The sequence below is a fragment of the Rhipicephalus microplus genome, chromosome X (genome assembly GCF_043290135.1).
Source record: "Rhipicephalus microplus isolate Deutch F79 chromosome X, USDA_Rmic, whole genome shotgun sequence".
Lineage (NCBI taxonomy): Eukaryota > Metazoa > Arthropoda > Arachnida > Ixodida > Ixodidae > Rhipicephalus > Rhipicephalus microplus.
Genome location: NC_134710.1, coordinates 359,987,473 through 360,004,925, shown reverse-complemented (window position 1 = coordinate 360,004,925; position 17,453 = coordinate 359,987,473). Strand labels below are relative to the sequence as shown.

The window sequence follows — 17,453 nt, the reverse complement described above, 5'->3', positions numbered from 1 at the left end:
CATTTCATTGTAATTATTCCGTTCATTTCAATAACATAGTATTTCCGATATTCGGTGATATATGTTCCCAATAAAGAGCATAACATGGAATAATAACAAAAAACTCAACCGTCCAAGCAGAGCACTTTATTTGGTCTCAGTGGATACGTTCGTCTCTGTTGTTGGTTTGAAAGCGTGGATAACGAAAGTCAGCCGGTGATTCAGCACTCGGCCATCAGTGATTCCTTGAGCTCTCTCGACGAGTATTTTACGTGTCGAGTGAATAAGCTCATACTTCTCTTCGTCATTTATCAGTGGATATTTATTTATTATTTATTTCACAATACTGCAGGCCAGCATGGCCCAGGCAGGAGTGGAATTACAGAAAAAAAAGAATACAGAAATCAGTGATAACAACACTGGCAGCGCAAGCAATATATCACAACACTCGTAGCATAACAGTTTAACAGTAATATGACAGCAATATAAAAGTTTATAACGCAGCATAACAGCAATATAACAGTTACAATGATTCAATGTTCAATACAACACAAATATTGCTCAAGGACTTCGTCAAAATCGTCTGCCTCGCAAACGAACTTAGGTAGACTGTTCCAATCCGAGACAGTGCGGGGGAAAAAACTCTGTTTGAATGCCTCTGTTTTGGCAAAAATGTGTTGTAGGGTGTGTTTGTGAGCGTTGCGCGTAGTTCTCGCTGTAGTGGTCTTTAAATATGAAGGTGCAGACATACCAAGTTTTCCGTTAAAAATATTGCGCAAGAATTTAAGTCGACTGATTTTTCTGCGGACAGCCAAGGTGGGGATGTTATTAGCATTCATGAGTTGAGTTGGTGAATCTAGTCTTTTGTACTTATTGAATATAAATCTGATGGCTTTCTTTTGTAGCGCTTCTAAGCTCTGTATGTCTTTTTTCGTGTACGGATCCCATACAACGGACGCATACTCCAATTTAGGTCTGATAATTGCATTATACGCTTGAAGTTTAACATTCACAGTTGCCTTTGCAAGCTTCCTTTTCAAAAAGCACAGCTTCCGAAAAGCTGAAGTGCATATTGACGAAATGTGTGCTCGCCACGTCATATCACTTGAAAGAGTGATCCCTAAATACTTATACTGCGTTACCGATTGAATGGGTGAGCCATGAATATTGTAGGTAAACACACTAGGATTTGTTTTTCGCGTTATATTTATGAGCACTGTTTTATCAACGTTTAATTCCATGTCCCATGCTGCGCACCAGCATTCAATGTTGCGAAGAGCTTGCTGTAATAGGTTATGGTCGTCAGAGCAGGTTATTTCTTTAAACACAACACAATCATCCGCGAAAAGCTTAATAGACACTGTGTCAGGGATTGCTTGCACTAAATCATTTACATATATAAGGAATAATAGTGGCCCCAACACACTTCCCTGTGGCACACCAGAAGTGACATTGAGCATCCCAGATACACTAGATTTAATTTCGACGAACTGTTTTCTATTAGTTAAATAAGATTCAACCCACTTAATAAGATAAAGCGGCAATCCTATGTTACGTAATTTCAGAAGTAATTTACTATGCGGAACCTTATCAAACGCTTTAGAAAAATCGAGTAGAAGTATATCAGTTTGCCCTGATCGATCTAAAACTGCCATAAAATCATGGATAGTTATAACCAATTGCGTTGTTGTGGACAATCCCTTCCGAAATCCATGTTGGCAAGGGGACAAGATGTTATTATCCGCTAAGAAGCACTGAATATTTTGAGCCACTATGTGTTCTAGTAACTTGCAACTTACTGAAGTTAAGGAAACCGGTCTGTAATTAGAAACAATTGATTTATCTCCCTTCTTATGGATGGGCACAACACGCGCAATCTTCCAGTCACCCGGAACTTCACCACTACGCAATGATTTATTAAATACCTCTGTCAAGAAATCAGTTATCTGTGTAGAATAGCGCTTTAAAAATGTATTTGGGATTTGGTCTGGTCCTATACTTTTTTTGGTGCTCAGTTTTCTTAGTAAAATCAAAACACCCTCCCTTGTGACAGTGGGAATGTTCACCTCGTTAACAATAGCTGGCAGAGGTACATAAGCATTGGAAAAAGTGAAGACGCTGTGAAAATATTCATTGAATGCCTGCGATATTAAGAAGCCGTCAGTTTCGTATTTGCCGTCCAGTTTAATTCTATTCACTGTTTCATTGGTTTGAGCCAGAAATCTCCAGAATTTAGCAGGATCTTCTTTAATGAATGAAGGGAGAGTGACTTGATAGTAATGTGTCCTAGCATCATTTACTTTGGTCGCCAAATTTCTTTTCAAAACCTCAAATTTTTCGGGTGCTACGTTTTTACGCTTTCTAAGTCGCTTGATTCTGCGTTTAATGTGGATAATCTCCCGAGATATCTATGGATGTTTACGGTTCTGGCGTACCTTCCGGAAGGGGACAAACTGCTGAATGGAGAACCAGACCGCACTTTTAAATCGCATCCACAATGCATGGACATCATCGTGCGTGCTGTAGCTTAGTACACTGTCTAAGTAATCTGTGATTGCTGTATCATCAGCGCGATCAAAATCTTTGACATCCACTGAATTTGTACTCGAACGCACTACAGAGCATCGATAAGGCCAAGAGAAAAACAACAAACTGTGGTCTGACACTCCTTTTTCAACTGTGATAACACCATTTAAAAAGATATCGCTGACAAAGAATAAGTCCAAGACAGCACTGTTGCGCGTAGGCTCACAGACAATTTGGTCAAGGTTCAGAGCTAACATTGCGTCTAAAACAACATCACTCGATTTATATTGCCCGTAAGCTAAGTTCTTCCATTTGATAGCTGGAAGGTTGAAGTCACCTGTAATCATGATGTGACGTGTACGGTTTAAAAGGAGATGGTCGTAAAGCTGTTCGAGAAAAGAATCTGAGACTTCCGGGGCTTTATAAACAACACAAAGCATAAAGGTTAAACCATTTACAGTGACGTTGAGGAACAGGCTTTCGTGATCGGCAATCTGATTGATCAAACATACATCAATACCAAGTTTACAAATAACCGCAACTCCTCCGCCACGTGTGCCTCGATCACGCCTGTGTATCTGATAGCCGGGAGGAATAATTTCGTCATCTCGTACACCATCATGCAACCAAGTCTCAGTGATAACAACCACATGAGGGTCGTACGTCAAAAGCAATAGTTCTAATTTATCCGCTTTGTTCACAATGCTTCTTGCGTTGAAAGAGAGCATACGAAGGTTCTTAAATGCAGACAGTGAAAGCTACGCTGTTTGCGTAGGATCTTTGCCAGATCGAACAATGACACGCGTGTTCGAAACATCATCCCATGCGTAGAACTGTGAATCAACACGCAATTTATCCTTTACCAGCGCAATCCTCTTGCCTTGCTCTTTCTCGACTTTGGCGCTTTGCCATAGCAGTTTTCGTTTTCTTAGCGTGTCAGCAGAAAAGTCATTTTGCACGGAAATTTGTGTTCCCTTCAGCTTTTTGCAGTTCCGCAGCACTTCCTGTTTTTCCGTATAATTTTGAAAAAACAGAATTACAGGTCGCTTTCCAGCACGTTTTCCCAAACGGTGTATTCTAGCAACAGACAAGCACTTTACGCCGAGCCTATCCTCGAACACCTCTTTTATTACTTTCTGCCGTAGAACATCCTCCGTTTCATTCGCTCGCTCCTCTATGCCAAACACAACAAGGTTCGACATCCGACTCCGGTCTTCCAGATCTGTAAGCTTTTCCTGCTGCAGCATGAGTGTTTGCTGAATTTTTTCAACCGAATTGTTGAGAGTTTCAAAACTGTCCACTTTCCGGGCTATTTCTCTTACATTTGCTTCTAATTTGGTCATTCGGGTCGAGAAAGAGCTAACACTTTTCTCGGCAACTTCCAACCGCTGTTTAAGCTCTGCTAAATCTTCCCTAATAGCCTGCTGGCCCTGTATCAGTGTCTGGAGCATTTCAGTATTGGTAGGACCTGGATTCAATTCCACATCACCACAGAGTAGCAGTTTGCACACATGGTAGCACTCGTACGCCAAAGCAATCAAAGTCCGTGGGCACGGCACGACAACAACACCTCTTTCATCACTACAGTATGAACCAACACAACTAACCTGGAACAAGAATGCGGGACGCATGGTTAATGGTCCGCTTCTCGAGTTTTCGCCGTGCCCACTGAAGAATCCGATTTGAAGCTGTTCTTTTATATGCGTTGAACTGGCCGATGTCACGCATGCGCTGCCGATATCCTGTCCAAGATACGAGGTCCAGTTGATGGCAAATTCCGTGAAGTTGTCGCCTGTTCCATAAGCATGCGAAGCGCAGGTGCGATTCGGCGGTGTCCAAGAAGCAGCGACAATTGGCAGCAAAGCCATCTGGAACAAGAATGCGGGACGCATGGTTAATGGTCCGCTTCTCGAGTTTTCGCCGTGCCCACTGAAGAATCCGATTTGAAGCTGTTCTTTTATATGCGTTGAACTGGCCGATGTCACGCATGCGCTGCCGATATCCTGTCCAAGATACGAGGTCCAGTTGATGGCAAATTCCGTGAAGTTGTCGCCTGTTCCATAAGCATGCGAAGCGCAGGTGCGATTCGGCGGTGTCCAAGAAGCAGCGACAATTGGCAGCAAAGCCATCTGGAACAAGAATGCGGGACGCATGGTTAATGGTCCGCTTCTCGAGTTTTCGCCGTGCCCACTATATGGGATTCAAGGAAACCATCCGATCTGCAAAATAATTTGGAACAAGCACAATAAACAATTCATCATCTGTGACCATATTAAGGTCTATTGCATGACCAATTACTCTCCAAAAGGTCTCCAGCTGTCGATGTTGGAACTCACAGGATCTCACATTATTTAAAAAGACATTAGCGACTCGTTGTGACATTGTAATGTCTGCAGTATGCGCTAAAACCCATTCTATGATTCACATAAGGTTCTTGTCCCTCGTTATTGGCGCTGTTTTGCATGTGAATCACGTCGTACCAACTCGCCCAAGCAACCACGTCAGCCATTTCTATGTTCAAATACAATTCACAGAGTTTTTTTTTTCCATGTATCTTGGTAATGAACGCTCTGCGTTGTTCTTCTGCAACTGCTGAACGCGTTTTGTGATACTACAGCGCACTAAGGTTAAGGTGGGCGTTGAAGTCACTGTCACCACACTGTTATATTTTTTATCGTTTACAGACTCCATAGAGCAGGCAGGAGAACAAAGATCTGAAGGTTTTGAGATAAAAAAATGACACATTATATTCATATGCGATATTGTTGACAGTAAAAAATAATGCATAAACATTATATCATATTGGACTGCCAACGTATGCCATAGGCGTATTTTGTTGTTTATTAGAACCACGCGAAAACGAAAGTAAACGTAGGCCACAGGCAAGGTACTTATATAAACCGCCTTATGAAAAATTGCGACGAATTGTTTTCTCAAAATTTTACACACTACACGAGCAAACAATGTTGTTATAGAAAGAAGTAGCAAAGGCACCACCATACCAGTTGCGTCGTCTAAGTTTGGTATTTTGACCAATGGCAAGTGCAGTACCTCACAGGCGAGGGGTTTTAGGTTCGTCTCGTTGAGGACATCAAGCAAATATAACCTCAACAAGGCAATGTCCGTGCTGTGGGCAGTAGGAGGTACTTCCGCTAGCAGAACCTGTTCGCAAAAGGTTTAAAAACGACGCAGCTTTAATACCATGAAGAGACCTGAGGCGCCATATATCATGCATTATATAATTGAAATGCTAAAAGACATATATATATATATATATATATATATATATATATATATATATATATATATATATATATATATATATATATATAAACAAGTTTAAAAGCTAATTGATGAGAGTGCGAAGTGCTAAGAGACATACAGCCCCGAAACAAAGTGTAAATGCTAAGTATTTTAGTTTCCTGATAAATTTGGCTGATACATAAATATGTTGTCTTTTTTTCTGTATGCGTAGGCATAGTAAACGCTGAATGCAAACATTTCACCGTCTACTCGCTCAGCCTCAAACGGGTTGAATATAGAACGAACATCTGGGTTTTCACGCACATAACAGTCAACCAACCTAACCGAACTGAAAATACCCTAGTCATTGAAAATACCATCGCCGAAATTTCCCGAGCTTTTCACTGGGGCGTTTCTTATAATCATATCGTGGTTTTGGGACGTAAAATACCAGATAATATTAAAGAATTGACAGTAAATGAAATCTACTACCTCTGCGTACTTTTTCCACTGTGGTGATTCTGCCAGAGCCATAAAGACCTCCACCATTGGGACACAGCTCTCGAATATGACAAAACACTCTGCTCCCGGAGCCATCAGCTTCTCCATGTTTCTCATGGCTCGAGCGTTATCCTTGACAACGTGCATTAGGTTGAAACAAAACGCACGCGCGAAGCGGCCGTGCTCTGTCACAAATTTGTTCACGTCACCTTCGACGATGTCCAGATGCTCGTAACGAATCTTCTCGTGGCTGTGATGGGTCCTGGCGTATTCCAGCATTGCGGGCGAATTGTCGACGCCCACGAGTTCCCGACACTGAGACGAGCAGCGTTTCAGAAGATAGTTGAGGGTGAAATTTCCTGTGCCGCATCCAATGTCGATGAACCGTGGAGCAGGCAGGTTGTCGTCACTTGCGTTGGTTTTACTGGTTATTGTCGGAGCGAACGCGTTCTTGAAGGTGTCGAGCAACCGCGCATTTGATTCCCATCGCAATTTCATGGTGGCATCGTACACGGCCGGTGACTCCGCTTCGTACCAAGGGTGGCGTGTAGGACTTCTCGAAAATTCGAGTGTGTCCATCACAATAAACCTATCCTACCGGTGTGCTAGAAAAATATTACAAAAAATAATGATTACCATTTGAATCATTATGAAATGCGCGTACCAATTCTATTTCAGTATTTGCATTGTTTGCTAGGACAAAATTAGGAGGGACACCACACTAATAAAGGTAACTATTGCAGATTTCACGTGAGAACACTACACTGTTTAGAGTTAACCTCCCGGCTTTTCTTCTCTCTTTCTCTCTCTATCTCGGAAACAATCATGTCTTTCGCTTGCTTTGCTGTTTAGAATAACAATAACCAGATGGTAATATTGGGTATGCTACCCTGCCCTCGAATTGGATATAGGGGTTTGAAAGAGAGAAAGAGAGATAAAAGTAAACAAGAAAAAGCGAAGACACATACGCACACACAAAATCGATTCACTTTCACTGAAAGTCGTTCCCACAGGCCAGTAGTTCGCAAGAAGCCCAGTAACGCTTGCACGACATTCTTCTACGATTATTAGTCTAGTCGGTGGCGTACTATACGTTCCTCTATCTGCTAGAATAATACGAACACCGGTCTTCTTTGGGGTTAGCAGATTGTGTAACTACTGCATTATTGGTTGCAACGCCAGAAAAGTGTCCATCAGCCGTATTTATTTCGCTGCCATCTGTACATTTCTTAAAACTGGTATTGATAATTGCATTTAAGTTCCTATTGGTCTCTTTTGTTATTACCCCTCTTCAGAGCTGCTGCACGTGTCACAAGAAGGTTCGACACACTCATAGTCAACAGAACAGTATACCGTGTCAATCAAGCTGTGGCACGTTACTTTGATTACTATTTTCTCTTCAAACATATACGCCTGATGTCACATAAATCAGCACACAGCGTATAGACATGAAACATTCAGGTGTTTTTTTCATAAAAGCTGCTACAACCACTCTGGCAATATCCAGTTTCATGTATTCCAAATACATCAGTTCACGAAATATCAGTCCATGGTGATACGGGAACGACGTATCTAGACAAACGCGCAGTGGTATAATACAGGTCGGTCCCTAGGTGCGGAATGCTATAATGCGTAACGACATCCTGCTACAGCTAACGAATGTTTAGTGCCGAAGATAACGAAAGAAGAGTCTTTTTTGATGCAGTGTATGCCTCACCGCATGTACGCACTTACATACAAACACAGGCGTTTTTACAATGGCGAAACATTGAGGCCCTTTTAGCTTCAGAACATTAGCATTGTGGCTTCGCCGAACGCAACTTACTACGCGTTCGGTAAGCTAATTTCATCTGGCAGACCATTCCACTTCACATACATCCAGAGTTCCGGGTCAACATTAGGTTGTTGTTGTTTTTTGTTGTTTTAACAGCTACAGTTGTTACGAGATTACAAGAGCCATTTTCGGCGCTGTAGTTTTCCACCGCCACCATCGGTGTTCGTAACCGCCATCACTTGAAATTAGAAAAAGGAAGAAAAATATTCTAGTATCCAATTTGATTTTGATTTTTTTCTCTTATTTTCTGCTTTTATTATGTCTCTGTAGTGAGCAGCGCCCTTCATCATGTTCACGTGAATGTCTATTATCGAATTGTATTGTTCATCCATTTCTGTAACGACCCTTGTAGTGTCAACAGTATTAATAAAGAAACAAACAAACAAACAAACAAAGAGAGTTAACAAGGGTTCTTGAAGTTCTGCTCTTCCAGCTGTCGTTGTGACGGTGCAGTGCCTTTTGTACAGGCTGAGACTTTTTTTTTTCATTTCCATTAATCTGCGTTTCCTGTCAACCCATTGAATGGCAACTCATTGTTTTAAAGAGGAAGGGCACAATGAAGCATGGCTGATTTCATATGGCCATTTTGTTTCGGTCCAAGCTGTTATCAGATTATAACAACAGCCGATCGTGCCGTATACTTGTCCGCTAACACTACAGCCATCAGCCTCCGTAACCGCTATCGATTGAAATAAAAAAAGGCACAAAAAACTTTCTAAGCTTTCGAAAAGCTTTCCGATTCCGACGGGCTCTGAACCCGGGACCTTTGCACAGTCATCGAGTATTCTACCACAAAGCCATGCCGGTGCTTGAAATGCCTTCGGAATCGTCCACCATGGCGTATCTGTGGCTAAGATGCTCGAGTGCTGACCCGAAGGTCGCCGGTTCGATCCCAGCCGTGGTGGTCGCATTTTTATGGAGGTGAAATGGTAGAGGCGCGTGGGCTGTGCCTTGTCAGTGCACGAAAAAAAAACACCAGATAGGTGATATTTACGAAGCCCTCCACTAATGCGTCTCTCAAATTCGTATCGTGGTTTTGTGACATAAAACTCCGATAAAATTAAATGCCTCCAAAAAAAGACCCTATAAAGGCGTCACTGTGGGCAAGGAATCGCGTTAACATGTATTATTGAGTGTGGCAGGAAAGTAAAATAGCAAACAGGCGTCAAGCTATGCGAATTGCGTGACACCGTAACATTCCGACTGACACAACATTCTTAGACTTTGAAAATGCATTCGACAAGGTTCCCCATAGTCGTCTTTCATTAAAACTATCCCGTCTTAGCATCTACCCTTGTGTTTTAAACGGGATGCGAAGCTTTTTGACCATCCGTCACCAATCCGTTCATGTCAACTCATGCTCTTCATCGATAACACCCGTTCTTTCAGGTGTACTGCAAGGTAGCGTTCTTGGTCCCCTCCTCTTCTTCATATACATTAATGACCTCTCTTCAAAGATTTCTTCTCACGTCCGTCTTTTCGCCGATGATTGGGTTGTTTACCGCGCAATTACCAACCCATCTGATTGCTCCATATTACAATGTGATCTCACCCGCATACAGAACTGATTTAAATCTTGGCTCATGTCTTTGAATGCTTCTAAAACTATTAATGTTTATCAGCCGTCGTCATCATCACGTTGTTTATAAATACAGTATCAATAACGACCAGATTTCTACAGTTGATTCGTTTAAATATCTTGATGTCACTATCTCGCGTGACCTAATTTGGACATGTCATATTCGCTGCATCATTAATTCTGGTAATCGCAATGTGGGGTACTTACGCTGTAACGTTTCACTCGCTCCCCCTTCTATTAAAAAAGTTGGCTTCGAAACCTTTGTCCGACCAAAGCTAGAGTATGCGCATGCCATTTCCGATCCTCACCACAATAACCTCATTAACGTCCTCGAGTCTGTGCAGAACCGTGCGGCCCGATTCATACTATCTATTCATAACCTCAAAAGTCTTGGCACTAAAAGCAAACATTAACTAATCCGACCTGGCTAAACGCTTTCGAACCGCACGTTTAAACATTTATCATACATTCTTCCATTCTTTGCCTTCACATAACCCATACATCGGAAGAGCCCATCGCATTTTTCGTCACGGTCAGTGTAACGCCGTCTATCCAGTGCGAGCCCATACCGCCACCTTTCACCAAACGTTATTCCTACGCACACCCCGAGACTGGAATGCCCTGTCCACCGAGGTCACGACCATCATCGACATCCAAGCATTCAAGCAGCTCATTGAAACTATCCCATCATAACTACCTTCATATTAATAGCCTTTCTATCACTCACTCCCTCATGTTGTATTACAACTGGGACATTTGAGGTAATAAAATGATTCAATGAATGAATGAATTGCACTACGAGTGCGTCGTTGAATGCTTCCGTCCAATTAAAATTGTTTAGCCAGGACTTTTCGTTGTCAACAGCCACGGCACAAAGTGCTCAAAACGTCGCACAGAGGAGTTGCGGATGTCGCGATTTCCCGTAGAATGACCAATACTGTAAAGTTGGTACTTCTCTCTACTTCATAAAAATTATGGTTAATTCTGGTTTAGTTGGTGCCATAAAAGTGTACTTACCTGTGGTAGTTGCCCAATGAGAATTAGCGAGCCACTCTAAAAAGACCGCTTCTCCAGGTTTCACTGCGTCTTTGCTGTCTGTTTCTCGCACGGCCGGCTGGCTTTTTGTTCGGGGTTGTTTACGTTTTCGATCAGGGGATCCGACCAGCGTGGGTTTGACTGCAGGCCGTAAAACAACATTCTGTGGCGTGGCGCCGAGATACGCAGAACTTGCGTATATACTCAAAATATGACGTCAAAGGGCCCCTTATAACAAGCTATCCTTTAGCAGCGATTTTTTACCGTGGCTTAGATATATACTCCAAAAAACAAGTATGAAGCAACAGAATCGAGATAAGACCTCAAGATTAGTACCGAAACACGGACTTATTTGACACGAGACGGTGTACTGCTTCACGTTTTATCGGTACTCGCTGCCCGTGCGTCTATGTCAATAGCTATGACATGTCAGCGCTTCTGTCTGGCATGTCAAAGAAACTTAAATGTGTAATGGCCGATGCTGTGCATTTTAAAATAAATTCAGACTGGAAAGTGTTTTTAAATGACGGAACAAGGAAGCCCTTCGTTACCGTTCACGGTAACGTCATGATATCATAATGCACATATTATTACATTACATTTGTGTCTGTCACAATGAGCGATGTCAAGAACTCACCGCTCCAGTCGCAGAGCGAGAATCGCGGACCGTTCGCGGTCCATGTGAAACGAAACCGTCATCAGCGACTGTTGCGAACAGAGCGATTGGAGCGAACGGAACGATTTTTTTTTTCGCTGCAATCGCGGCATGTGAAACAGCCTTAACAACCTAGCCCCTGATCTACGGAGGCGGGCAACTGACAAAACAGAATGGCTATTTGCATTAGTTGAAGCGCATATTCAAGGGATTTGCCGCGCAAGCACGGAAGTGCTGAAGGAAAGCCCTAACCACAAGAAACGAATGGCAAACAGTGACGACACGAGCGCTGTTAAACTCGTAGAGCCCTGAGATTGATAAAATCCGAGTACATAGTAGAGAAAAAAAGTTTCTGAAAACGGAAGAGCTGGTAGGCATGAACTGGAAAAAAAACAGACTTCCGGTAATGTAGACGACCATATGTCACTAATGGTCTTCTTGGAGAAAACAAGTGATGTCGTGGGCCACCTTTCCTATTCCTTCTTCGCCCTGCTAATGATTCAGATAGGTCACTTGCCTCTGAAATTTTCGCTACGGGCATCAAAGAGGTCGTTCCCGAGGAAGGGCTTCGACGTTGGGAGATAATACTTATGTCTTTGAAGAACGCAAACGAATGTTGGCGAGTTGGTCACTGTGCGAAGCAAGCGACGACATATATGCCTGCATTTCTGCATTTTGCTTTCGCCGTCTTCGCTATATGTAAGGTACTGGTCATTTGACTTTCGGTTTCTAATCTTTGCTGCCATTTCAGATGTCTCCTTCTGGGAATCTTGGTTACTTCAGCCGAAATTCTACACTATAGCAAAATAGGCACGGTGAAGACGAGGCCAGAGTAGGCAACTGGCTCGGGTCCACCGCGTCTCTGGAGCGAGGATTCGTTGCCAACTGGCGAACGCAACGAGGTGGTGTAAGAGTAAAGAAAAGCGCACCAGAGGCTACAAAGAAATACATTGCGATTTCTCAGAAAGAAAGCTTCTCTGTTGCCCGAAAGTTCTTCCTGGTCCAGAGATCGAAACCGGTATTCACGCTATACCAATTTGCCGCGCGAGAGTGACATATCACAAAACTCTAAGTGGGTATAGACACTGAACACAGCCAGTGAATTCTAACAGGTCCTGACAGACAATCATGCCAAGGGAAGTATACACACACAGAATACCGCTGATCAATTCTAACCGATTCTGACAGACGATCATGCCAAGTAAAGTATCTGGGGTGTTTTTAGAAGTAATTCAAACGCAATTGGAAGAAAGAGAAGTGGGCGAAAAGATGACTTCTCGTGGCCAGGGAACAAACCTGCGGCCTTTGAATAAAGCGTCTGCCGCTCTACCAACTGAGCTACCACGGTTATGTTAATTACGTAACGTTTCGCTAAGAACAGAACATAATGTGAAGAACATTGCGCTCTTTCAGTCTACTTTATTCTTCCTGTATTGTCCATTCTTAGTTCACCATAGCCTGCAACAGGACATGCACAGATTCATCAGCAAGGAGTTCTTAGGTACGTGATCAAAAAGGTGCAGTCGCGTGCTCTATCTCAACTGATATCAGCAGACAGCTCCTATCTTTCTTTGCGCTGTGCCCTCGCTGCTCACTTCGCGTTGACGCGACATACAGCGCGAAAACCACTTCGCTTCCTGCATAGGCCGTACTCCCTTATGCCAGCATTTTGGAGAGGTATAGCCCAGCTGTTATGGTAACGTAGTTAGCTGCTAGCCTTGCTTCGTATAGAATTCCGATTTGTTGCTACTGCACTCATAACGTTGCAAATTAGGCAAAATTGTGACTTTCGTGTAAAGCCTGTCCTTTGCGGCATATAGTACGCGGCATTCCAAAACACAGGTAGCGTCTTTTACACATCCAATTGCCTCATTATCGTCCGACAGTAGCATAATTAATGTAGTAGGCTTGACTCCTGTTCGTACGTTCATCACCGTTAACCCGTTAACTTGGTTTGTTCTGAAAACGTCACCATACATGATGCCACACATGTTGTTCGATATATACATATATATATATATATATATATATATATATATATATATATATATTGTGAAGAGGTTTATTAGTAGTTAACGACAACGGCAAGACAGCGTGAGGAACCAACCAGCAGAGAACGGAACAGCAGCGAGCCGAAGCACGAGGCGAGAGAGCCGGGCGTTGGCGATGCTGCTCGCTGCAGGCACATCTTCTTCTTCACAATATATATATATATATATATATATATATATAGATATATATATATATATATATATATATATATATATATATATATATATATATATATATATATATATATATATATATATATATATATATATATATATAGCTATGAGTTCATGCTGTCATGGCTGTATAAGTACTAAAATTGATATGACATAAATGACTGCATTATAAACATCAATTTTACGTAACAATTCAAAAATCATGATCGCCATGCCGTAAATGACATGCTGATCTTGTTATAACGGCATGCTATAGCGAGACAGGAGTGTAGGTGAACATCACACGTCATGAAAATCATGACATGCATGTCATACGTGCGGCATGCTCATGACATGGCCTCGAGGCACTTGCAGCCCGATATAGAATGAAATTCGTATTGCGTGATGGGACTATACGGCGAACATAAGTGACTGGTTGTAACATGATAATCATGACATGCATATCAGGTGAGACAATGAGCAGGTTCCAGACACTTTGAGAGCTTGGTTTTCAAATCTAGCAGTACCGTAAAACAGCGCCTATACCGACGATCAGCTAGCTGCAAGAACTATCACTCTTTCGAAGCTTCAGCAAGTTGTTTTTGAACAAACTGCGGTGTAATGCAGCAAAGCCTCAAAACCTTCCGTAGTCGCATCAACGAAGCTTAAACTATTATTATACAGTGGTAGCCAATTTACCGCGGAAACATCGGTACAATTGAAGCACGTGATTTGATTAATGTTGCTTTCGTTTGTTCCTGCAATGGTTGAAGGGACATTGATGTTTTTTTTTTTCGTATAAGTCTAAGCAGAGGCTGATGATTTAAATATTCCCCAAAAATTGTCAACATTTATTGCAAGTGCGTTCACTGTGGCCAATTGAACAATGTTTTTGTTCTTTCATTCCTGTTCTTAATATTGTAAAGCACAATTTTTTCATCATTAGTATAATTCTTTCCTTCCAAAGTAGATGATTGCTAATCGATTTGCTGGCAATTGTCCCGACCAACTGTGGACTGCAAAAAATGTCACCAAGTGCTGATGAACTCGGCGATCAATATTTTCTGGGTGACAGCTGTGCACGTCGGACCCTAATTACGTGGCAGGCCTGGCGCGACGCAGCAAGATATTGATGGCGCCAATCTCTCTGCTTAGTGCAAATACAGGATGACAGTGCTAATGACGAAGCCCTCGAAAGGACATCGTTCTGTCTTCGGAGCAAGGCTGATTGTTACCACTAAATGGGGTGCCCGTCCACTTCTTTGTACCTTTTAAGGGGACAGAAAAATCGGTCTTCGGTGGCTAAGCAATGTGTGCAGCACACTATGAAAAAAAAAAGCGATCCCAAATAGATATTTCAATTACGTAATCCTGTAGAAAGCGTAACTGTGCATTCAGTAAAGATCTAATAATGTTCATTGAACAAGAGGGGAAATTAGCAGTGATGAAAAGGAAATTTTTGTTAACCTCTTGGAATTTTCGGACCGCAATTCAGGACAGTTTCAGGCCCCCAAATATGTCACCGCATTCTACTTCAGCTGGTTTGGCCGGGGAAAAAGCCTGGAGAGTAAATGCTTAGCTGTTTTGTGTTCGAAAAAATGTCCTAAACATTTAACTTCAAAAGCTTATTTCATCTGAAAGAAGAAGATCGTGCACATGTTTTTACTTTACTGTACCTATTGGCAAGCACGCTTCAAATTTAACGAAGCGTCTTGTACAGTGTGCACGTTCATTCTGAATATTCATTCACCCCTAAGCTAAGTAAGTAAACAAACCTGTGATGTTAAAATGTCACTTTCAATCGGCGATACCACGTGCTAGCTTGCTTTACGTTATCCTTACTTGGCGAGGTATACTTGTTATGTCTTCTTTATCTTTTTTTAGTGTAACGTCTTAAAGCAGCAGTATTATTATGAGTACTACCTTTGTAGAGGGCTTCGGAAATTTTGACTGCCTTGGATTGCATAACGTGCAACCAAAATAGGGGTACTCGGCCCTCAAGAATTTTCGCCTTCATCGAAAAGGTTATGGCAGCCATGATACAATGGGGCTGTAAACGAGAGGGGGGGGTGAGCACTCACTAGCAAATGCCGCCAGCGTCGGCATTGCGAGGCAGGGACAAGGGAACCCAGTAGAGGAGAGAGGCGAAGCGGTGCGCTGCATTGGTGGTCCCGACACCGGATTGAGTTCGACAATAGGACACTTCGCATCTAAGCGTAATTGAATACTCTGAGAAAGCAGAAGCACGCTTTATTCAGTCTGCAGATCAGTGGAGAGGTTCGCCTCTGTTGGTTTGAAAGCGTGGATAACGAAAGTAAACCGGTAATTCCGCACCCGGCCTTCGGTGATTCCTTGGGCTCTCTCGGCGAGAATTTTTCGTGTCGATTGAATGAGCTCATCCTTCTCTTTGATAAGTCGGTAGATGGGATTGTAGGAGACGATCTGGTCTGCGAAAGCATTTCGGAGAAGCATTGTGATCAATAAGTCATCTCTAAATACATTTATGTCCATAACTTGACAGCGGACTCTCCGGAAGGTTCCCAGTTTCCGATGTTAGAACTCTCAGGACGACAGTTTTTTTCAAGGATATTGAAAAAAACAAACAAATGTAACTTTGTAATGTCGGCAGTATGCACTGCAACGTATTTTGGTGATCGGATTCTATATACTAGATTTTTAGTGTAATCAGACTGATAGACCCTCTGCCTCTGCGTTATTCTTCAACAACTGATGTGCACGTATACTACTCTAAATATGAGGAGGCTTAGGATTGGTGTCGGCGCATATAATGACACTTTCGCCTACACTCATCATATTCCTATACTAACGTTCAAAAGCTCGTGTTGAGAAACTTTTGGTATGCGTGACACTGTCGGTTACAGTGTCGTTGATCATGTGCGAAAAATCGTAATTGTTTCCGTGATCAAAAATTCAAAATTTCGCCAATAAAACGAGTAAACTCATCCCAAAGATGAAGCTTAAGCATCCTCCGAGTATGTCCTCCTTTCGCTCGTTTACTGATCTCATCGGGAAACCAGAGTGGTTGAGAGCTGGACGTTTTGAGGCAAATCATTAACGCATACCGCTTTTATGAAATGGCTCAGAATACAAAATAATGGGTAAAAAATTCTAACATAATGCACTGCCGACTTATCCCCCCGGCAAAGTTATTTAATAGTCACACGCGAAAGCGAACGTATTCCACGTTCGAGCCACCTATACTTACTCATACAAGCAGCGTTGTTATTATAGAAAGAAGCTGCAAAGCTATTGCCTTACCTGTTGCGTCGTCTAAGTTTGGTATTTCGACCACTGGCAATCGCAGAACTTCACATGCGAGAGGTTTTAGGTTCGTCTCGTTCAAGACATGACACAACTGCGCCCTCAACGAAGTAATGTCCATGCAGCAAGCTGTGCTAGGAACCCTCTCTAGCAGGACCTGTTTGCATAAATTGCAAAAAAGCGCATATTTGTTGGTACGAAGAGATACTTCACACAATATATAATGCATAACATTACTGATATGTTGATGGGCTAATAGATGAAACAAGTTTTAACTGCAAATTGATAGATTTTTGAAACATAAACAGACATCTACGACGAACGCGAAATGTAATTGCCCGGAAATTGTGGCTCTTTGATAGTTTTATCTCGTTGTTTAGTTTGCTGTTTTTCTGATTTTCTATTCATATCATAAGAAGCATTGGCTTTAAACATAGCAACGTCTACTAATTTAGCCTTAAATATAGGTATTACATACAACAAACACTTGCGCGACCACCTATATGTAAGAATCAATACATTGTAACAAAAGTGACAATAACAAGCAGAAACACTGCTCACTTTGATTTTTTTTCATTGATACTTGTTGAAATGTATTACCTCTGCATACTTTTT

At 42.2% G+C, this 17,453-nt stretch overlaps 1 protein-coding gene across 1 annotated transcript; it reads right to left on the bottom strand.

Moving 5' to 3' along the window:
• Positions 1-4,225: 4,225 nt before the first annotated feature.
• On the bottom strand, positions 4,226-6,747 carry LOC142775360 (juvenile hormone acid O-methyltransferase-like). Its single transcript, XM_075876727.1, has 2 exons — positions 6,251-6,747; positions 4,226-4,373 (listed from the first exon to the last, which is right to left on the bottom strand). Exons 1-2 carry the CDS (start codon positions 6,745-6,747, stop codon positions 4,226-4,228), a joined length of 645 nt encoding a protein of 214 aa, XP_075732842.1.
• Between the last annotated feature and the right edge of the window lie 10,706 nt (positions 6,748-17,453).